The following is a 24,142-nucleotide window of genomic DNA, read 5'->3' as shown; positions in this document are numbered from 1 at the left end:
CCAGTAAAAAAAATGTTAAAAAACTTATAAGAGGTATGTCCTCAAATAAGGACGCTAAGCAAATTCATATATTTTATGTAAGAACTCTACATTGGCATTTTTAGTAAGTAATTATTTTCTTCGATTCTAGGATGGGACAAAAATATTTATTATAGGAAATTATTAGAGAAAACCGAACTGCAAAACAATAAAAAAACCTAGAACAGAAGCCTCGAGGTGCATATGACTGGTGCTTTGACAACAACAATGAGTTTCTATTGGAGCCAATTAGGATACGGCTTTTCTTACCAACTAAGTTCAATAATGTAGTAAAAAGGGAAAAAAGAATGTACAAGTTTCCCAACTATCCGCTATTTCAAATATATGGTTGGTGTGGATCACCATGACTAGTTGTAAGAAAACACCATATATCTGTAGGAGGAAAAATTGGTGCCTAATTACACGAATTGTAGATATGGCTATCGTAAATTTAGGCGACAAGTAGCATATTCATAGCTAAAAAGTGGACATGACCTAAGAATAAGCAAAGGTCATCCATTTCGTCTTCCAAGTACATACAAAAAGAAGCAATTTCTCTGAAGACATTTATTAGATATGTTAGTAAAAAACACACTGTGGCAAAACGAGAAAAATAACGAAGGTGTCAATACCGCGAACATCTTGCCTGAAATATGATGTAACGGTTTTGCATGTCGATTTGTTTTGAACAATTTTATAAAAAAATATAGGATTTATATAAACATTTTTAACTCCATAGTATATAATATGAATATAATTTGAAAAACTACTAAATAAACTTATTTTGCTAAACTATATTTTGTCTTTAATTTCATAGTAATTGAGCCCAGCGTCCTCAAATGAGGACAGTTGTTTTTTCAAAAATTTGAAAACAAAAAACAAAAACTTTGATAGGACATCATTTTGCACATTAAAATATATTACGAACAAAAAATTACATTAAAAATTCAAAAATAAATAATTTGGACGTTAATGGGTTAAGCTTTAACTACACCAGAAAATCAATTTGAGAGCTCCATGTGGTTTAGGGTAATTTATGACCCGTAGCCACTTCTTCTTTTAATATTAAAGCAACAGCAACCAACCAACCAGTAACGGTGGTTTCGATCGAAGGTGTGGTACTCATGAACCACCTACGAGATTTCAACCTTGATGGATGCCTTCGCTGTCCATAAATGGGATGGCGTGGGTTACTCTCTTGCTTCTTCTGATCGATCTCAGAAATCACTTTCCTTTAGCGGTTTAAAGAAGCAATTTGTATCAACGGGTATAAGTGATAAACTGGAGTAGGTTTAGAGCTCCATTTTCCCGGCCTCTTTTGATTTCCCGGGAATCGAGAGTTGGTAATTTGGATTTCCCGGGAATTCCGGGAAAATTTAAAAATGAAAAGAAGAAATTGTTTTTGTTCTAATTTTACAATGCAATTAGTGTAAAAAATTGGATTACAAATTAATAATATTTAGAAAAATTCAAAAATTTAAAAGAAAATTAAAAATTTTAAAGAAAATTCTAAAAATAGAAAAATTATAAATTTGTGTAATCCGAATTTTCGTTGTTTTTATTATTGAAATATGTTTAAAAAAAACAAAATCCACGAGGAAAATAAACTTGCTGTAGCTGGCTGTATATCATAAATCACAAAAATACTAGATTTGTTGTAAAAGGTATATTTTAAAATACCCTAAATAAGGGTAACAACTCAGTTGGCCATTGAAATCCAATATATGAGGTTTTCTCCAAAAAAAATTCCAACCACGTGGAAATAGTCCTGTGTTGCCCTGGGTAACATTCAGGCATATCTAGAACATAATTTACATTTTATATAAATATGTAACATAACATAATCTTTTACATTTAAAAGGTAACATAATATTTAACATTTAGAGGGTTTTTACCCAACACATTTTGCTGGCTCACGCATTCTATATTTTGGCTTTTAGAACACTGATGATTTGCTGAAGTTGAAAACGCAGTTTCTGTTGACGTAAGACTGAACGCTTTTTAGTGAAGTGAGTAATTTTTTAAATTTCAGGTCAGCTGATTTGCACTAATCTAATACCGTATTAAATTTCCTATGTACTAATTCTTCATAAACATAATTTTAATTCAAAATAAATATTAATGTTATAATTCTGGATGCTTCAAAATGAATCGGATCGTCGCATAAACAAAAGAATGTTTATGCTGACGGATGTGAAACATTCTGATTTTACCCCAAAAATGGAAGGGTTTAACCCAGGAGCAGTCACGCCAAAAAATCTAATATTTTATCCTCTTCCGTGATAACTTGAAGACATATTTTGTAACATAACTTTTCACTCGTAAGTGCCTCGAGAAAAATTGTAGTAATGCGTGGGAATGTTTTTAATTTTTTTTAAGTTTTTTTTTTATTTTTTTTATTTTTTTTGTGAAATTTACGACTTTGGTGAGAACCAATTAGCTTTAGAATTGTTAGAAATAGATATTTTTAACGTAACAAGTCAATAAAAATATTATGCAATAGAAATTTCTTTAAAATTCGCATTTAAATTCGTATTCTGAGATTTTTTCTCTACGCGCGACTACTTACGTGACAGAAGTGAGCGCGACTGCTCCCGGGTTAAAATATAATTGAAAAATATAATATTTTAAGTGGAATGATTTAAAATGATTATTAAGCAGAGATAATAATTATTGTATCAGAATCATTTATTCATTGTGAGTTAGTAATATCTCCGCTCATAACTTAAAATAAAATATTTTAAAATCCCGGGAAATCTGTAAAAATTCCCGGGAATCGGGATTACCATTTTTTACTGATTTCCCGGGAAATGTGTCCCGGGAATTTCCCGGGAATGCAGCTCTAAGTAGGTTTCAAACACCAGGACTCTATTCCGGTCGTTTGGTTTATAACGTGAGGAATATGAGAAATGTGAGCGGAGGACTTTCAGCTGAAACTTAATGTTCTGCTTCAAAATAACAAAATGCTATAAATTATTATGTCCTTAGTGCACTTGCCTAATAGGTCTGGATCCCGCGTATGAAAAAAAAGTTGATTAATAGCCAGCTGAAAATTTGTTAGTAGCTTAAGGGTGTCTAGTCGGACAATCTTTGATATATGGGAACACTGGAACAAGGGAAGCTTTAATTTTGGAACAGGTTAAAAATTTGGAACGGTCAGAGCACGAAAACGGCACATGTATTTTGTCCGACAGAACAGACTTAAACTCTCCGAACAGAGATTAACCTCTCATGCAAAAATCAGACTGCTATTCACCACCAAATGGGCGTTTTAATGAGTGGAACATGTAGAATATGTCAAGTGACAGGAATTATGACAGGTGATAAATAGCAGCCTGATTTTTGCATGAGAGTTTAATCTCTGTTCGGAGAGTTTAAGTCTATTCTGTCGGACAAAATAAATGTGCCGTTTTCGTGGTCTGACCGTTCCAAATTTTTAACCTGTTCCACAATGAAAACTGCCCCAGTTCCAGTGTTCCCATATATCAAAGTTTATCCGACTAGACACCCTTAAGCTGTTAACAAATTTTCAGCTTGCTATTAATCAACTTTTTTTTTCATACGCGGGATCCAGACCTATAAGCTTCCCAGCTTGTTCTCGTCAGCTCATAGGTTATATTATTTCTTTAGTAAATCTTTGCCTTTATGTCCTCGAAGTGACGTTTAAAGTGAGAATGCGGTTCAATTTTACCCCCATCTACTTTGATTATGTGTAGTTTTATAATAGTTCCCTCGCCATGTTGTGTTAGGTCTCTTCTTTAGGTTTGGTCTTAGCAAATGTCTTCTATAGAACTCTGCTTTTCTATAGGATTTGGATGCAGCAAGAGTTTTTAGCTATGAATCTAGTGTGCTCGGGTATTAGTCTCTCTTATATATGATGGTGGAGATTCTGTTGAGTATCCTCTGTTAAAAAATTGTCAAAATATGGCAAACTAATGAAATTAGCCGAAGAATTTTGGCTTCCGTGTTATAGTTTACTTGATTTTAAAGTGCGAGCACCCTTGATTTGCACCAGAGCTTATAAGTATTTTTAAAACTCTTATGCACGAATTCATAATTACCCATTTATTGTTTCTTTACCAACTTTCATTACAGAAATGGCTACTAGATTTCATCATAGGTATAGGGATTGTTATATGGTTATTTTAATGGTTATGTTTCAGACAACAGACAGCTCAATGGTCAATCCATTAAGGTAAAATGATGAGAATGAAAAGGAGAAACCATATCACTATATTACCTTAGACTTAGCAATAGTCATGGCTGCAGACAATATCAAGTAACAATTTACTTATCATGATTCTTCCAGGACACTATTACTTGGTAAGGAAAAGGAGAGTAAAATATCGGAGCTTCCCGGGTCGCAAATCAATAAAAGTGCATACATACTAAACATAACAAAAACACTAAAAAATTACAACATGGAATATAACAAGCATGGTATGAATCCTACTATTTACAAAAATTTAAGGAAATAGATGAATTGTAGACTACATCATCATACTATCATCAGTTTGCATAAAAACAAAAAAGCCGAAATTATTAAGAAATGCGGCTTATGTATTAACAGAAAAGGAGTCATAACAATTCGCACACACTTAATTGGTTAAGTAAAATTTTATACCAATGCGAAAATATTAGAACGATTGTTAACATACTAATATTTTGGCAAGGACTAAATTGAAAAGTGAGACCATTTCTGGTAAATAAAATTTCGGTGAGATTGAATCACCTTATCTCACTCGTCTTCTTAGGTGAACTCTATCTGTTTTAAGGTACTCATAGATTTTAATGTGAAGGCAATCTGGTGACATCGTCAATGGACAAAAATATCTGGCGTTGAATCAGATGAAAAGTGAGTCTTCATTTTTATTGCAGTGAGTTCAGTGTACCAAAACGTCTCCTAAATCTAGCTTTTTTGACTAGTTGATTAAAGTTGATTTCCTTCTAAAATACCGGCGCCATTATGGTCTTCACCCGTAACCTTAGGCAGAATTTTGTGTTATATAAGACATTTGGTAGTGTTAGAGATAAATATTAAATTAATAGGACGGAAGTAATATAATTCAATGGTTTTATTCAATTACGTAACCAATGTGTTTAAAAGAATATTAGTCCAAGTAATGAAGCTTAAAATAGGCCAAAACCTCGCAATTTTTACAGAATGGATCGATTTTCTTGAAAATTTGAGAATAAGTCGTGGATAGTCCAAGGATCAAAATCTATATGATGCCGAAAGGGGCTTTTACAATTGGGGTGGTTGCCACTCCATCTCGAGGGTGGACATTTTTTATTATATTTTAATCCACAAAGTTGGTAAAAACGTTTATTCTAAGCAAAAAACGTTCTACACATTTTTTTGATAAAATTGATAGTTTTCTATTTAATCGCTATTGAAAGTGTTAGTTTTATATCGAAAAAATCAATGTTTTTAATAAGTTTTCTGCTAATAACTCCAAAAGTTTTCGTTTTATCAAAACAACTTTACTTAACAAAAATGTACCTTTTGAAAAAACAAACAAAACTGTTTTTTAAAATTTTCTTTATAACCAATACTAATCGAGCTATAGTTTATTATATGTTGGCTCTTCTTCGTCAAATGCTAAATATTGTAGTTTTAAAGTCAAATGACGGAAAAACTATGCATTGTTCAAAGACAACTTATTTAATCTAATTTAAAGTACTTAAAAATATCTATCTCCAGAAATAAAAAAAAGTCTTTAGCTAAAAAATTAAGTAACTTATAATGAAAAGAATATAAGTCCCTATTTTTTTCAGCGAAAAAGTGATCGCAATCAACCCCCTAATCATCACCCTAATTAAAATTAGTCATTAACCATATTTAATCTTGTTTACTTATGTATTATTAATAGGTTTTAGAAGTGTAACCGGCTTAGAATGATTAGTTTTTAAAAAAATTGAGTTAAAAGCGAATAGTGAATTTTTGTAGTTTGGAAAAAATGGCTTTTTCTTCAGAATAGCAAGATTAGCATCAGAGATACGAAAAAATTTTTGAAAATGAAATTGTAGCTTATTTAATTCTTAAGAACTTGGTTTGCAAAAATTTTTTCTACGGCAAAAATTGAGTGAGCTATTCACAATTGAAACTTGTAATAACATGCAAAAACCACCTTTACAACCTTTTCAAAGCAACCTCTTTGTGTGACTGAGGATTTTAAAAAGATTTAATATTAACAGGCTAATAGATCTTGTAAAAATCTACAAAATTATTTTTACAGAACTTCCTAGAATACAAAATAAAAAAGTTACGGTTAAAAAATCAATATAATTTTTTTAAATAGAAAAGGAGAAATCCAATTGGAAGCATAATAATGTAAGTTAGGGGTGTTTTTAGTCATTCGCCTTATCTATTCTCATTTATTTATGTATTATTAATAGATTGTAGAAGTTTGACTGGATTAGAATGATTAGTTTTTAAAAAACTGGAGTTAAAAGCGAATAACGAATTTTTGTAGTTTGGTAAAAAATACAACTTTCTTCAGAATAGATAGATTAGCATCAGAGATACGAAAAAATGTTTCAATACAAAATTGTTGGTTATTTTATTCCCATGAACTTGGTTTGAAAAAATTTTTTCTACGGCAAAAATTGAGTGAATCGTAAATGAGTATATAGAAAAATATTGATTTTTTTCTATACAAAACTAACACTTTCGATAGCGAATAAATCGAAAACTATTAATTTTATCAAAAAAATGGATAGAACATTTTTTGCTAACAATGAATGTTTTTATCAACTTTTGCGGTCAAAATATAATAAAAAATTTCCACCCTTGAGATGGGGTGGCAATCACCCCCATGGTAAAAGCGCCGTTCGGAATCATAAAGATTTTTGATCCTTGGACTATCTACTACTTATTTTCAAATTTTCAAGCAAATCGATCTATTCTGTAAAAATTGCGAGGTGAAAAGCTTCGGTTCCTGGCCTATAATGTAATTTTTAGTAGGTAGTCGCACTAAAATTTTATACAAGCCGGTAAATTTCATATAAAATTTACAGATTTGCAGAGAAAACGTGTATAATCTATATAACCAGTCTAAAAATAGTTATCATTTGAATACTCTCTGGGTCGAACATACACCCCGTACTGTTCATTTACTCATTAAAATTTTGTTTTATTCAAAACGGTTGACGATGGCGAGATCTAAATCCTTAACTTGGATACTGGATTTGGGAAAAACAATGCAGAGTTTCTACATTATTGAATTGACTGAACGAAATGTAGTATTAGTGAAGTTGTTCGTCAGAAAGGAATCACACAGAAAATGGACATGAATTAAGGACAATGACATAAGACCACATTCTATCTACAGAAAAGTTTTTTTTTATTTAAAAACACATAATCCACATCAACCACGCATGGTTATTAGTGGAGTAACGTACACAATAATTCATTTTATTTACATTAAATAGATGTAGGTATATAAACGTAAATCTTTTAAAATATTTAATACATGGCCAGTGTTTATGGTTAAAGTTGTTTTAATGTCATCTGAGATGACATATTTTCTTCTTGTTTATTAGTGGTACTGGCAGTCAATCAGAATATGCTTCACCGTCAATGGGAGAGAGCAGTTTCTGCAGATTGGGGAAGATTATTTGTTGATTAAGAATTTATGGGTCAGTGCAGTGTGTCCAATTCTTTGTCGGTTAATTCTTACTTGGTCCCTTCTATTGAATGGATTATTCAAAATGGTCTTCACAAGGGGATAAATCTCATATAGGTTGGTTCCTGAATCGTTCCAGTTGTCTTGCCATATTTAAAATATTTATGTTCATACTGAGTTATTAATTAGGTTTTTGAGATCGAAGTATGGGCAATTTCTTGATTTGGTTGAGTATTGTGAGTTTATTTGACTTGCGTTTGCTAGGCTGTCCACTTTCTCATTTCCAGCTATTCCTACATGCGACGGTACCCAGGTAAATGCTACTTCTTTTCGAGTTGATTGAATTATATTTATCTCATTTTTTATAGCCCGAAATATTGGATTTGTAAGGTATATTTGTTTTACACCTAATAGCGCATTTAGTGAGTCAGTGATGATGACACATTTTTTATTCTCACTACGCGTTTTGAAGAAAATTATGGCTTCCAAAATGGCTGTGGTCTCGCCTGTGAGGATGCAGCAGTTTGTAGGTATGGATATAGTGTGAATAGTGTATTTACAGTAGTATGCAGCAGCATGTCCGTCAAGAGCTTTAGACTTTAGAGGCATCACTGAAGATTTGGAGATAATTAGGATAATGAGATATCACTTCGGAGTACAAGTGTTTAATGAAAATCGGATTTGTAGTTGATTTGGGGTATTTTGTGAGGGTTGTCAATGCTAAGTGGTTGGATTGTCAATGGAGGAAAATTTACACTGACTTGTAGACATCGATTTAGCTTATCCATATTAAAGTTAGAATATTTTATTCGTTCTATAAGGGGAGTACTACTTTTAGTTAGTTTTGTAGAACCAATACTGGGATGGCAAATTTGAGAGAATACTGGAAGTTGTTTCTGTGCTGATATTTTTCCTATATAGACTAGGGATTTTTGTTGGCGTCTAATATATAGAGGTGGTTCTCTCGCTAAAACTTGTAAGCTACTAATATGACTAGTTCTGAAGGCACCCAGAGCTAATCTCAAAGCTGTAGATTGTATGCTATTTAGTTTTTTTTAAGCAGTTTTGCTTGCAGCACCGTAAGATATGCAACCGTAATCTAATTTACTTCTAATATGTGATTTGTAAAGGTTAATTAATGTTTTACAGTTGGCACCCCAAAACTGATTAGATAATATTTTAAATATGTTTAACCGGTTTTGGTATGCTTGTTGTAATTTATTAATATGCACGTTCCAATTTAATTTTTTATCGAAAGTTAGGCCTAAAAACCTACTTCCGTTAGCAAGCTTTATTGGTAAATCATTTAATGTTAAATTAATTGTATGGTGAGTGTTATTTACTATTGAGTTTTTTCTGCAGAAAAATTGAATCCGTTTTGTAATGCCCAGTTTTGAAGTTGATTTAACATAAGTTGTAATATATTTATTGCTGAAACTAGGTTATTAGATTTGGTGTAAATAACAATATCATCTATTATGATGCTATTAAAAGCCACTAAAAATAGGGTTGGACTTAAAATGGATCTTTTAAGGATTCCATTATCTAGAATTTTTGGAGAACTTGTGATTCCATTTATTCTAACTTGTATAGAACGATTACTTAAGAATTTTTTTATGAAAGCAATCATGCTACCTTGAATTCCATAATTATTAAGTGTTGCTAATATAGAGTGTTTCCATGTCCTATCAAAAGCCTGGGTAATATCAAAGAATATTGCAATCAACTTCTGATTGTTTGCAAAGGCTTCATTGATTGAGGTTTGTAGTGAGATATCTAATGTAGACAGTCCCTTGCGGAAACCACTCTGAAATGGGGCAAGGAGATCTTTTGTTTCTAAATACCATGTTAGACGGAGATTTAAAATTTTTTCCAGTATTTTGCACATGCTGCATGTGAGAGAAATAGGACGGTACGATGAGGGTATATCTTTGGATAATTGATGGATTCGACCGTTACTTGATGGAAGTTCATTTTATCTCACAATAAAACACTGAAAAACGTTTGTTTTTCTATACTTCCACAAAATTTATTACAACTATGTTATTACTACAGCTGTTTCGGCAAAGTGCCTTTCTCAAGTGATATATTTAACAATGTGTTTGCCTTTTTAAGTCTTTAACTGAAGAGGTTGAGGAGTGGGGAGCTGTTTGTCTCGAGTTGGTCATTCAGAATTATATCTGTATTTTTCAATTTATTAATTTCCATTGATTCTAAAAGTGATAGCTTAAGGCCTTTATTTTGAATATGTAGAATTTGAAACTCTTCATTGAAAGAATGATTATGATCTAGAAGGTGAAGTGCGTATGTAGAAGTGTCTGTTTTTCTATTGTTGAAAGCCCTTTTGTGTTCTGCTATCCGTTTGTCAAAAGTTCTGCCAGTTTGACCGATGTAAGTTTTCGGACAGTCACCACAAGTTAGTTTGTACACACCACTCTGTAGTTGCTTTCTCTTTCGGCTTTTATTGTTTTTAATATGTTTGCTTAAGTTGTTGTTAGTTCTGAAAGCTGGTGTTATTCCTTTCTTTTTTATGTATCTGGCTATTTTTGTTGTTATTTTGCCAGTATATGTGAGAGAGCAGAAGGTACTGGGTTCTTTCTGTGGTGGTGGATACACTAATTTCAAGGCTTTCTTATGGAGTTTTTGGTTTAAAATGTTGTTAACTGTTTGTTCGTTATAGCCATTGTTTACTGCTATTTGTCTAATGATATTTAGTTCTGTCTCGAAGTTATTTTTTGTCATAGGAATTTCTGTCAGTCTATGTATCATGCTATGGTAGGCTGCTAATTTGTACAATGATACATAGACTGACAGAAATTCCTATGACAAAAAATAACTTCGAGACAGAACTAAATATCATTAGACAAATAGCAGTAAACAATGGCTATAACGAACAAACAGTTAACAACATTTTAAACCAAAAACTCCATAAGAAAGCCTTGAAATTAGTGTATCCACCACCACAGAAAGAACCCAGTACCTTCTGCTCTCTCACATATACTGGCAAAATAACAACAAAAATAGCCAGATACATACAAAAGAAAGGAATAACACCAGCTTTCAGAACTAACAACAACTTAAGCAAACATATTAAAAACAATAAAAGCCGAAAGAGAAAGCAACTACAGAGTGGTGTGTACAAACTAACTTGTGGTGACTGTCCGAAAACTTACATCGGTCAAACTGGCAGAACTTTTGACAAACGGATAGAAGAACACAAAAGGGCTTTCAACAATAGAAAAACAGACACTTCTACATACGCACTTCACCTTCTAGATCATAATCATTCTTTCAATGAAGAGTTTCAAATTCTACATATTCAAAATAAAGGCCTTAAGCTATCACTTTTAGAATCAATGGAAATTAATAAATTGAAAAATACAGATATAATTCTGAATGACCAACTCGAGACAAACAGCTCCCCACTCCTCAACCTCTTCAGTTAAAGACTTAAAAAGGCAAACAAATTGTTAAATATATCACTTGAGAAAGGCACTTTGCCGAAACAGCTGTAGTAATAACATAGTTGTAATAAATTTTGTGGAAGTATAGAAAAACAAACGTTTTTCAGTGTTTTATTGTGAGTATATCTTTGGGCTTATTGGGTTTAAGAATGGGAATAGTTATTGCCTGAGACCAGAGTTTTGGAAATTTATGTTTTAAAAAACAGGTATTGAATAAATGTAACAATATTATTTTTGCTCTGAAGGGTAGGTGTTTTATTAATATTGGTGAAATATCATCTTTTCCTGGGGATGTATTTTTGGAGTTTAAAATAGGGTATTCTAGTTCTTGAAGTGATGGTAGCATTTAATGGATCACCAGATTCTTTTTCAACGATTTCGAATGATTGTATATTTTGCTTATGTAATAAGAATTCCGGCGTTATATTTTGGTCGCTAGAATTTTCTTCGTAAACTTCGGCTAAAGTTTCACCAATAGTTTTTTTACAGGTGATGATTTCATTATTATATGTTTAGTGCATTGATATGCCTAAAGGAGTTGGTACTTTTAAGTTTCCGAATTTTAGACCAAATAACCTGTGAAGGAGTTGATGAATTTATGGCCGATACGTAGTCCTTCCAAGTATCTTTTTTGCTTTTTTTCATAAGATATCTTGATTTAGCTCTGAGTTTTAAAGTAAGTTTTCGTCTGTATTATGTTTTTTAAGTTTATTAAAGGCATGTTTACAAGATGAGAGTGCCTTTGAAAATTTCACTATTCCACCAAGTTACGGGTTGCCTTTTACCGGGTTTTGTCTTTCCTATATTTTCTAAAGCTGCTTCTTTAATAATATTATTTAAAGAGGTGATATCATAGTTTATATCATTGCTTAAATGGATGTTTTCAAGTTTATTATTGATATAGGACTGATAGGATGCCCAATTTGCATTTTTTAATTTCCAGGACTGATATATTGGGAAATCAAGGAGATGAATATGATCTGATGTTATAGAAATTGGAAAGTGGTCACTATTATATAATGAGTTCAAAGTGTTCCATGACAATGTAGTTGAGAGTGATTGACTGCATAAGGATATATCAATGGCGGAAAATGAGCCGTTATAAGAATTAAATCTAGTTGGATTCCCTATATTAAGTAACAACAAATCAGAACAATCAATTTGGTTTTTCAATAAGTTACCGTATTGATCAATTTTGTGACTTCCCCATGCAGGGTGGTGGCAGTTCATATCTCCTAAAAATAATTTAGGATGTTGAATTTAGTCAATAAGATTATTTAATTCGTGCATATCTAGATTACTGGGGTGTGGTAAATAAATGTTACTTATGTTAATCTTTTTATGATATGTAATAGAGACTGCTACAGCTTCAAGATTAGTAGGTACTTGGAAAAAATAGAGAGTCCTTAATATACAAGAATAGCAATACATAAGATGAAAAATATGGAAATGAGGAAGTTATACCTGAAGAAAAATACTACATAAATATTTCGAGAGATTAATTAAATTATTCTCGGAAAAGTATTTCCAGGCGCTGGCTCAAAATATATAATATTAGTTTAGACGCGCGCACCCTTTCTTTTACACTAAAAAGATTCGTTGATCTCGATTTAGTTTATAGGCGTTCAAAGATAGTTATTGGTAGAAATAAACAAACTCACCCTGCGCTGTGGTTGCTTCTGGTTGTTTTTTCTTATCTGGCCAGATAGGTATCCTTGTGTAGCTGTTTGAGGTAACCTACATACGGTTTGCGAAAAACTGTTTTATAAACACATAGATACGCGCACTATTTTACGCACTTTTGGCTCAGTAAAGCCGGTAGAATTTTTTTGGCGGTAAATTTTTCACGTGGATGACGCGGACCCGTTAATGAGAAGTGTTTTTAGTTATTCACTCCTCGAGATTGAAGAAGAAAATGATCGATGCAACGTGGTTAAGTCTTTTTTCGGGAAGGGAGGAACGCTTCGCGCCAGAAAAAATAATACTTATATACGCCGCTAGAGTCTGCGGTTCACTTAGGGGTTATTTTACGAGGGAGCGTCTGAAATTATTATTTTGGACGCTGGTTAAAATTTGTATTTTAACATATTGCCGGGGGGCGCCATGAGCGAGTACGCCTCTGGTTATGTAGTAGTGTTAATAATATAGAAAGTGAAATATAAAAATTGAAACATTCTGAGATACCCTCGTAACAACTAGTGATTTTTTTTTTTTTTAGCTAAGTAACATATTTATTATAATTAGTATCTAACGCATAAAGGATTGAAAATCAATAAAAATTAATGAGTTTACCTAAACGACTAACCTAGAAAGACAAAAAATTAAATAAAAATTACTGAACTAGTAATTGCATGGTAATACTGCAATCTTTCTAATAGCTCGCAAGTAGTCGCCGTTGGCGGAATGAACCCTGACTGTGCGAATGAGATTGTCCCTACCAGGGAGTACCTCGGTCACTTTTGCCAATGGCCAAAGTAGAGGAGGTGTATTGTCGTCTTTTAATAAGACAATATCACCTACTTGTACAGGATTGGTAGGTACCGTCCATTTTGGTCGGTGTTGGAGAAGATTCAAGTAATCCACTTTCCACCGTTGCCAAAAATTCTGTTGGATCCGGCTCACTTGTTGATAAATAGTGAGACGGTTTTGAGGTATATCAGAAAGTGTAGGCTCAGGAGGTGCAGTCAAGCTCTGTCCTACTAAGAAATGACCTGGGGTCAAAGCTGTTAGGTCATTGACGTCATTAGAGAGTTTGGTAATAGGTCTAGAATTAAGGATAGCTTCAACTTGACAGAGAATTGTATAGAATATCTCAAAAGTAAAGTGGGAATTCCCAATCAACCTATATAAATGGTACTTAGCACTCTTGATGCCAACTTCATGTAGTCCGAATTGAGAGGGATTACGAGGAACGCCAAACTTAAATTTAATAAAATTCTGGGTACAGAAGTCTTGAATTTGACGAGTATTATCCTGATTTAGAAAAAATTCATGAAGTTGTTTTAATTGATTACGACCACCGTAGAAGTTGGTCGCGTTGTCTGACCAAATGATGCTGGGAGTTGACCTTCTAGCGATAAACCTCTTGAGGGTAAGAAGAAATGCATCAGCAGACAGTCCAGTGACCAGTTCTAAATGAACACATTTGGTGGTCATACAAATGAAAAAAGCGATATATACTTTATAGAGTTTAGCATTTTTTAAAGGCGAGGCTTTGACAAGAAAAAATCCACCATAGTCAATGGAGACTCTTTCGAAAGGTCGGCTAGATAAGACACGATCTGGATGAACATCTGCCATTTGTTGAAAATAATTAGGAGTCATGAATCTAAAACAATTGATGCAATTATGAATGACTTTCTTGGTTTGTCGAAGACCATCAAGGGGCCAGTATTTCAATCGTATATGAGATAAAGTGGTTTGTGCGCCTGCGTGGCACAGCTTTTTGTGTTGCTGTTCAATCATCAGAGCAATAATACGATTCTTAGAAGGAAGGAGAATTGGATGCTTTTGTGAATAGCTTATGGAAGCGAAACGTAACCTGCCACCTACTCGTAACAGTTTATCATTTTCATCGATAAAGGGATTCAGGGCTCTGATGGCTTTATTGGAGACAGACAGCCGTTTGGACAATTCATGAATCTCCTTAGTGAAAGAAATGGATTGAATATACTTGAGAACAAGGCAAGTAGAAAATTCAATTTCCTCCACGGAAAGTACATCAGTATCTATAGCAGTGTGATTTGATTTTGCTTTAAGATTGGAAACAAATCTAAGAACATAGGCTAGGGATCTTTGAATTTTTGTGAAAGATGAACAACGATTAAATAAATCATCCAAGGTGTCATTTGACTGAGCAGTAACAGTGACATTTAAGGAAACTTGATTTTTTCTTAATTCAGGTAATTCCCCATTCCATTTTTTAATCTGAAATAGTGAGTAATCGATTTCCGGTTTAATTAGAAATTTCGGACCATGAAGCCACAGATCAGTAAGTTCAGCATTAGAACAAATAGATTTTGCTCTGGAGGGCAGATCCGCTGGATTTTGTTTCGACTCAACGTGGTGAAATTGATAAGATTCACTGAGGGAACGTATCTTTATGACTCGAGACTGTACAAACTGATTGTAGAGAAACTTAGATGTAGTTACCCAGGTCAGGGCTATTGTACTGTCCGAGAAGAGATGAGTTTCAGAAATTTTTAAATCTTTCTGTAAGATACCTTGTGAGCGGTGAGTTAACTGGATTCCTAATAGAATGGCGGACAGCTCTAATCTTGGGATAGTTAGTTTGTTTTTTAGGGGAGCGATTTTTGTCTTGGATGTGACAAGTCTCACCGAGACGGTAGAGTCGTCATAAGTGACTCGGAGATACACGCAGGCAGCGTAGATGTCCTGAGAAGCATCACAGAAGGTAATAAGCTGAGTTAAGATAACCTTTTTATCTAGGACTAAGCATCTAGGAAATTTTGTTAGATTTATGGATTGGAATTTCGTTAGAAGAGATTGCCAATCAGAAAGAATTTTATCATTGGTAATGGGGGTGTCCCAATCTAGTGACAATGACCAAATCCTTTGCAACAGAAGTTTTGAATATACAAGAGTTGGTGAAAGAAGCCCTAAAGGGTCGAATAAACGAGAGACATAACTAAGAATTTTTCTCTTAGTAATTGGCGATGTTACCTCGCATACAGGAGGCTTGAATGAAAAAGTATCCTGATCAGGTGACCAAATAATACCTAATATCTTGTCTGAGGAACCAGCCAGGCTTAACTTAATTTCTGGAGTTGGAATCAACTTATGTTTTTTAAGAAATTCTGGATGGTTCGAGCTTAATTTATGGAGCTGAAAGCCGTGCTTACTCAACAAGGAACTTAACTGAAAGTGGAGAGTCTCAATTTCTTCTAAATTGTTACCACCAGATAGTACATCGTCCATATAGGTAGAGTTGAGCAAGGTTTTTGCCGCAGATGGATGTGAAATTGCATGAGTATCAGCAATGTGTTTTAATACACGAGTGGCTAAGAAAGGGGACGAGGATAAACCAAAGGGTAATCGGTTGAAACGAAAACACTGAAGTTTGTCATCCTGTTTATCCCTCCATAGAAAGTTGAGAAGGAAAGTTTCTTGTTCATTTATGGAAATTTGCAGAAACATATGCTTAATGTCAGCTGCTAGTATATACGTGTAGTGGCGAAAAGTGATTAAGATATCAAAAAGTTCTGGTTGCACCGTGAAGCCTTTATCTAGAACCTGATTTAAACAAATACCTGATGTGGACTTGTTGTTGGGATCAAAGACAATTCTCACGGGAGTGGTGGAGCTTGTTTTTATTATAGGAAAGTGAGGCAGAAAATAATTGAATTTTCCGTCAAAATTTCTTACTTGAAGAGGAACGTCTGAGACTAAACCTTGAGAATGGTAATCTTGAATAATTTTAGAATAGCTTTGCAACAGGACAGGGTCTGAATGCAATTTTTTCTCCAAATGAAAGAATCGTTTTTTAGCTGTGATAAAGGAATTTCCCATGTGTAGGTCATCAACAGAGTGTTTTAAGTTTAGATTAACTTGATATCGACCTGAAGGCAAAATCTTAACAGTATTCAGAAAAAGTAATTCAGATGGATGATTTTCAACAGATTCAGAAATGGGAGGGTTGACTTCTTCGGATTCCCAGAATTTTTGAACAATCTGAGAGAGATTTTCATCAGCGGTTTGAGATTCAGGCGATTCTGGAGTAGAAGACAGTGTCGTACATGTAACCAAATTATTTACATATTGAGAGGTACCATGCTTGCTTTTTATACAATTTTCAGGAATGCGGCCAGAGATGATAAAACCGAATGTAGTGTTCTGCAGAATTGGTAGACCAGTACCTAAACGAATAATTTGACCGAGTATAATATCTCCATAGTAATCAGCACCGAGTAAAATATCAATGTCTGAAGTGATATGGAATTGAGAGTCAGCTAGTTCCATTTCTTGTGGAATTTTTAGTTTGTTGGCCATAATTGGCAATTGTGGCAGACAGTTTGTAATTTTAGGTAGAATGGAACAAGAAATGTCCAACCTTGAATCATTTGTGGAAGAATAGATAGTCAGATTAGCGGTTGATTTGGAAACCGAGACAGTTTGATTTACTCCGGTGATCTGTAACTGCTTGTTAAAGGTGGGAGTGCTTAGCTGATTAATAAGATTTTGTGTAACAAATGTAACTTGACTTGCTTGATCGAGAAGCGCCTTTACATAAATTCTTTTCCCACTGGGGGCAAGGAGGTATACCTGTATGGTACTTAGAAGGACAACAGGTGTGTTGACCGTATTAGCTGACAACACGTGTGACATAGAAGATTGGGATGGGTGCGTGTTGTCTCTATCCTGATTTTGTGAAGAAGAAGGTCTATTATTTGAATTAGTTAGTTCATTGTACGTGTTTGGATTTATTGGATCACGTTGGGGAGAAGAAGAATTTTTTCTCATATCAAAATGTAAATAGCTATGGTGCTTGCCACCGCAGTGGGAACAAGTTGTCTTACTTAGACATTTTGGAACGGAATGACTTGAACCAAGGCAGTTATAACAGAGATCATGTTGTTTGACGAACATGCTCTTGGCTCGTGGTGTGAGTTCTTTGAAATCCCTACAGATGTAGATGGAATGGTTACCTTTACAGTAGGGGCATAGTCTAGACTTAGAATTATTGAAGGAGTTCGTTTGTTGGTTGTCGTGTTGGTTATTAGTGGTGTGATATGAATGTCTTACTTCCTTGGAAGTTTGTGATTTGTAATTATTTTGGGACTTGGACGAAGAAGAAGATTGCAGATTTTCCAAATGGTTGGCTCTGATATTTATATTTGCTAGAAACTTTGAAAACTCTATGACCTTGTCAGCATCAGGGGCAAATTCCATTGAACGCAATGTGGCTTGGTCAAGCTTCTGTGAAGTAATGTGAATTAGGATTAAATTTAATAATTCATCGGATGTCTTATTGAGATTAAGCAAAGCCTTGTAGCTATTTGAAACAGAAATATGAAATTCTCTTAACTGGGAGGAATTGGCATGATTGTTCAAGGGTTTAGCTTCAACAATGCCTGAAATTAGATCTCTAATAAGAATGCGATCATTAGTATATCGAGCTTTCAGGGTATCTAAGGCGATGGTATAATTAGTCTCAATCAATGGAATATTTTCTATTAAGCGGTAAGCATCGTCCCTGAGTAGATTTCTTAAGTAAATAAATTTTTCGATGTTAGTGAGGGTTTCATCTTGATCAATGATGCTGAGAAAGGTTTGGTAGAAGAATTGAAACTCACTTAATTTTCCGGAAAAATTATTGATACGAAGTTCCGGGAGATTGACAGTTCTCTGTTTGGTGGTGGCATTTTGAGTAATTTGACTAGAAGGAGACGGGACATTGGGATTTGGGACACTAGATATTTCAGATGTTGTAGAACTTGTAGGTGGAGTTAGGAGGCTTTCGAGTTTTTCCTCAAGTAAAGAAATGCATTTATAATATTTTTTTACTATCGGATCTACGTCTTCAGTAGTAGCTAGCTCTGCAGCGAGAAGATTAGTTGCGTCATTATAGGTACGAAAAGCATCTCTGAGTTGACAAAGTATTTCCTTAATCATATATTTAGTTAGAGAAGCTAAGTCAGTTTCTACACTACTACATAATCTAGTTAAATCTAATTTACTGGCAGTTTTGGACCTCGTTAATTTGTTAATTTGTCCCTGTTCCATTGTGATAATTTATTTTAATTGGTAATCGATAATAAATGTTTAATAAAAGAATTATTTAAGATATTAAAGAGTCTTTTTTTTGTAAAAATGTGTAAATATTATCAAACGCACCCCCGTATGTCAGTGGAAAATTCTTTAGCGTTGTTAGAGCAAAGTGATTTGTACGTGTTGTGACGTAGGTGGTTTCTTCGTAGTACCACCGCGACCGATGGAATATTCCGTCAAGTCGTAGAGAAAGAATCGAAAACGAAAATACCGTTATAAGATGGCGCGCGGCGAGATTTTGCAAATGAATACAAGAATTTTTTCTTTTTTACGCAAATTAGAAATGGCTAATTATCCGGCTAGTAACGAAGGACCACTAGATACTTATGAAGAAAAATACTACATAAATATTTCGAGAGATTAATTAAATTATTCTCGGAAAAGTATTTCCAGGCGCTGGCTCAAAATATATAATATTAGTTTAGACGCGCGCACCCTTTCTTTTACACTAAAAAGATTCGTTGATCTCGATTTAGTTTATAGGCGTTCAAAGATAGTTATTGGTAGAAATAAACAAACTCACCCTGCGCTGTGGTTGCTTCTGGTTGTTTTTTCTTATCTGGCCAGATAGGTATCCTTGTGTAGCTGTTTGAGGTAACCTACATACGGTTTGCGAAAAACTGTTTTATAAACACATAGATACGCGCACTATTTTACGCACTTTTGGCTCAGTAAAGCCGGTAGAATTTTTTTGGCGGTAAATTTTTCACGTGGATGACGCGGACCCGTTAATGAGAAGTGTTTTTAGTTATTCACTCCTCGAGATTGAAGAAGAAAATGATCGATGCAACGTGGTTAAGTCTTTTTTCGGGAAGGGAGGAACGCTTCGCGCCAGAAAAAATAATACTTATATACGCCGCTAGAGTCTGCGGTTCACTTAGGGGTTATTTTACGAGGGAGCGTCTGAAATTATTATTTTGGACGCTGGTTAAAATTTGTATTTTAACAATACCAAAGAGAGACAGATAAAATACTGGTACAGCATGAAAACAGTGAGGAAATATGGAATATGGAAGAGAGATGGAAAAAATTGAGAAGCACGTTATAGAACACTGCAAAACAAGTATGTGGAATAAGAAGGAATAGGAAGAATAATAAAAGAACTGGATGGTGGAATAAGGAAATAAAACAAGCAGTAACAAAGAAAATAGAAATGTGGAAGCGATACATGAACACAAATGAAACCAAGACAGAGACGGATACAGAACACAGAGAAATATAGTAAAATAACTAGTAAAAGATGCAAAGAAGAAGAGCTGGAAGGAATTCGGTGAAGAATTGAACAAAGATTTTGGAAAAAACAATAAACAGTTTTGGAATAAAATAAGAAGCATTAAAGGAACAAAAAGGAAACAAATAAGAGGAATTAGAAATGAGCGAAATGAATTGAAAATAAACATACAAGACATACTAACCATATGGAATAAGCACTATAAAGAAAAATTCGAGGCAAGCAACCAACAAAATTAGGAGAGAGGACAACAGGAAAGAGAAGAGTATAGGGACAATCGAGTAGACGAAATTGATATCAAAGATATTGAAGAAGGATTGGCAAGAATAAAGATTGGAAAAGCGGGAGGTGCCGATATAGATCCGGAGATGATGAAGTACGTGAGAGAACGAGGCAAGCTTTGGCTACTGTAAATAATAAGGGAAGCATGGAGAACAGAAAAGATACCGAAAGACTGGGAAGAAAATTTATTGATACCAATACACAAGAAAGGAGATGAAGCGGAATGTGATAACTATAGGGCTATATGCTTATCATCAGTGGCATATAAAGTCTACACCGGGATAATAGAAAGGAAGCTCAGGAAAGAACTGGAAGGAAAACTAGAAGAAGAACAAGCGGCTTTTAGGAAGGAAAGAGGAACAACAGATAATATATACATACTGAGAAAGGTAATTGAAAGGAAAAACGAAATAGGAGAAGACTTATATATTACGTTTATAGATATTAAAGCTGCTTTTGATTTTATAAATAGAGAAGTAGTATGGTCAGTAATGGAAGAACTGCAAATCCCGCAAAAGATAGTAAGCGTGGTAAAAAATACATATAGAAACTTACTTGCTAAAGTACAAATAAACGGATATAGATCGCCGACAATAAACCTAAGGAGACGAATAAAACAAGGGGACAGTCTCAGCCCAGTTTTGTTTATATTAGTAATGGATAGAATAATGAAGAGAGCTAAAATAAGGTCAAGGCAATTACAGTCAACAATAGGGTACAGGAATTTAGTACCAGTGAGAATGGAGGGATTACTATATGCAGATGACCTAGTAATAATAGCAGACAATAAAGAGGAAATGCAAAAATTAATCGATATCTGGGTGGAAGAAATAGAAAATTTGAAAATGGAGATAAATGTAAAGAAAACGAAGTCCATGAGAGTAACCCAAAGAAAAGGGAAGAAATAAACCAAACGATATTTAGGTGCAAAAACGAAATAATAGAAACCGTCTCGACGTTTGAATACCTGGGAGTAATAATATCAGAGGATGGAAAGCTAGATCAAGAAATCTTATACAGGACGAAAAAAGCAAATAAGATCTACTATGCACTAAATAAAACAATATTTGGAAAATAATAAATAGATAAAGAAATAAAACTGAAGGTATACAATGTAATATATGTACCAACTTTAATATATGCAAGTGAGACATGGGTAAACAATGCAAAAATAAACAGTACAATAAACGCAGCGGAGATGAAGCAGCTGAGAAAAAAAGCAGGAAAAACGAAATTGGACAGAATAAGAAATGAATATATTAGACAAAGACTGGAACAGGAATCGATAATACCCAAGATCAAAAAAAGAAAATTAAAATGGTATGGACACATTAACAGAATGGACCAGGGAAGACTACCAAAGCAGGTGATGGAATAAAAAAGATGTGGTAAAAGCAGGAAAGGGAGGCAAAGGAAGAGATGGATCGACCAGATTATAGAAATTGGACAGAAAAACGGAAAAACACACCAACAAATGAAAGAGTAAGCAAAGAACCGCAAGAAATGGAAGATATGGATAGAGGATGAACAAAACCTCCGACGCCCCTGAGGGGCATAAGAAGTTTCGAGAGAAAAGAGAAGATATTCATTATTAGCGCGCATTCGGCTAATTGTCTGAATTTTTAAAGAAAAAAAGATAGTACGCCACTGACATATTTCAAATCAACAATCATTTTTGAATTCTTCGTTGCATTTGTGACAAAAAATAAAATATCTTTTTTTTCTAAAATAAACTTTACCTTTTATCTATTTTCTAAAACAAGCAATTTTTTTTAAATAAATTCAAAAAATAAATTTTTTCACTTTATACAAAATTGTGTCACTATGAGCAAAAAATGTCTCTTGTGATTTTTCTCTAAAGTTGATTGTTGTCGCGTTATACGCGAGTTATACGCGATTTAAAATTAGAAAAATGCGAAAAACGGCCATCTTTAAGGTTTAATAACTCGGTTAAAAATTAACATTATCAAAGTCAGAAAGTGACTAAATAAAGTTTAAGGCCTTACCTACATGATCCTGAAGACATTCGTGTTATTAATTTATTACTAAGCTGTTATTTTTAATTATTAACAATGAGCGCTAACAGCGTGTAGAGGTGGCCGTCAATGTGAGTGTGAAAGAGAATTTGTTTAAAAAAAAATGCTAAAACCATTTTTAAACCCCGGCACCCCAGGAAACCTGTGGATTTGTTATGATGACCTCTTTTTGTGTAAGTTTGTGCAAAAAAAAACCGAATCGGAATAATTTCCTAACGGGGGCGATCGACGATACAGCCTGGTCTATTAGGACATGTGATGAGAGGGCAAAAATACTCATTTTTAGAACTTATTAAGTAAGGTAAAATTTGAGGAAAGTGATATGTGTGAAGAACTGACTTAAGAACTGGAGAGATGGTTTGAATGCAAATACTAAAGAACTACTTAGAGTGACAGTCAACAGGGTCCGCATAGTCATAATGATTTACAAGGTTCGATAGAAGATAGAATTAAAGTCAATATGACCGATCATATTACCCGTATGCACACTAGTGGTAAATATAAAATACTTAATTGTCTGTCAAAATATGTGTAATATCTACGTTTTAAAACCCACCAAATTTCATTTGCATATCTCAACCGGTTTTAAAGCAATAAATAAATCGTCAGTTTGTAAGCAAAAATTCAACATCCCGTATCTCGGAAACGAAGCATTTGCGGGCATACGATTATAAAGCAAACTGTCATTATTTTTTCATGTAAAATTACCCCTTAAAGTTTGTCGCACTTATTTAGAAACACCCTGTACTGATGAAGAACATGGCTAGTTGTTAAAGTACCCAACTTTTTTATTATCCAACATGAGCGAAATAATCAGAAAACAGAATGTTAAGAAAACCTGAGGCTATAGTTGGGTTTTAATTTCAGTATTGTATAAATGCTACAATATTCCACAGGGTGATGCGAACTTTGAGAAAAAACACAGTTTGATTCGTACACCTGGTATACAATAAAAATTTACCGGTTTATCAACAATATTATTACATTGATATTGTTAAAGAATAAGGCTATAACATATTAAAAAACTCACTTAAATCGGACAAGAGGTTTAGGAAATTCGAGACATCAAAAATGACCAAATTTTTAATTTGGCCGATTTTTATGCAAGCAAGTTTATATCCATCTTCTTGATTGTATTATGAGTCTTACTCACGAGAACGTTCTAACGAGAGAGTAACGACTAATGTTAGGACACGTGTGGGAGAGACTGATAAATTTCATATGAAAGTGGACTGCACCAAGGCTCGGTGCTTAGTCCTTATTTATTTTCATTAGTTTTGGACCAGATAACAGCAAAACTACAGGGTAACATTCCATGGTGTTTATTGTATGCTGATGATGTAGTGTTAATAGGAAATATCGAAAGAGACTTGGAACAAAAACTGGAACAGTGGAGACAAGCTCTGGAGAAAAAAGGTTTAAAATTTAGTAGGACAATGACAGAGTATTTGGAATGTTCATTTAGAGATGGAGTTACTACAAATAAAATGGTATCTTTGGATGGTGAAATGATTGTGTAAAGCAATAGTTTGAAGTACCTAGGATCGGTATTACAGAGTAATGGAGAAACAGATGGAGATACATGCAGTAGAATTATAGCTGGATGGATGAAGTGGAAGGAAGCGAGTTGTGTGATGTGTGACAAAAAAATTCCAATGAAGCTGAAGGAAAAATTCTATAAAACAGCCATGATGA

The 24,142-nt window shown here is 33.9% G+C and overlaps 2 protein-coding genes across 6 annotated transcripts in view; one reads left to right on the top strand and one right to left on the bottom strand.

Annotated features, from left to right (window-relative positions):
- The window catches only part of LOC126883113 (Ig-like and fibronectin type-III domain-containing protein 2), a 1,605,319-nt gene that overhangs the window by 485,504 nt on the left and 1,095,673 nt on the right, over window positions 1-24,142 (top strand). The window lies entirely within an intron of this gene.
- LOC126893233 (uncharacterized) lies at window positions 1,043-18,853 on the bottom strand. Its single transcript, XM_050663215.1, has 3 exons — window positions 18,424-18,853; window positions 14,784-16,842; window positions 1,043-1,250 (listed from the first exon to the last, which is right to left on the bottom strand). The coding sequence occupies exons 1-3, from the start codon at window positions 18,851-18,853 to the stop codon at window positions 1,043-1,045; spliced, it is 2,697 nt and encodes an 898-aa protein (XP_050519172.1).

The sequence above is a fragment of the Diabrotica virgifera genome, chromosome 1, assembly GCF_917563875.1.
Source record: "Diabrotica virgifera virgifera chromosome 1, PGI_DIABVI_V3a".
Classification (NCBI taxonomy): domain Eukaryota; kingdom Metazoa; phylum Arthropoda; class Insecta; order Coleoptera; family Chrysomelidae; genus Diabrotica; species Diabrotica virgifera.
Note: the sequence above shows the minus strand (reverse complement) of the source record. Positions and strands in the feature narration are given on the sequence as shown.

Excerpts from the sequence above, each read along its gene's own strand:
- LOC126893233 (XM_050663215.1), bottom strand. The coding sequence starts at position 18,853 with ATGGAACAGGGACAAATTAACAAATTAACGAGGTCCAAAACTGCCAGT. Across the intron at positions 16,843-18,423 it reads TAATTTTTCCGGAAAATTAA|AATCGCCTGAATCTCAAACC; the intron begins GTGAGTTTCAAT and ends CTTCTACTCCAG. Across the intron at positions 1,251-14,783 it reads TCTACTTGCCTTGTTCTCAA|GAAAGTGATTTCTGAGATCG; the intron begins GTATATTCAATC and ends AAACCGCTAAAG.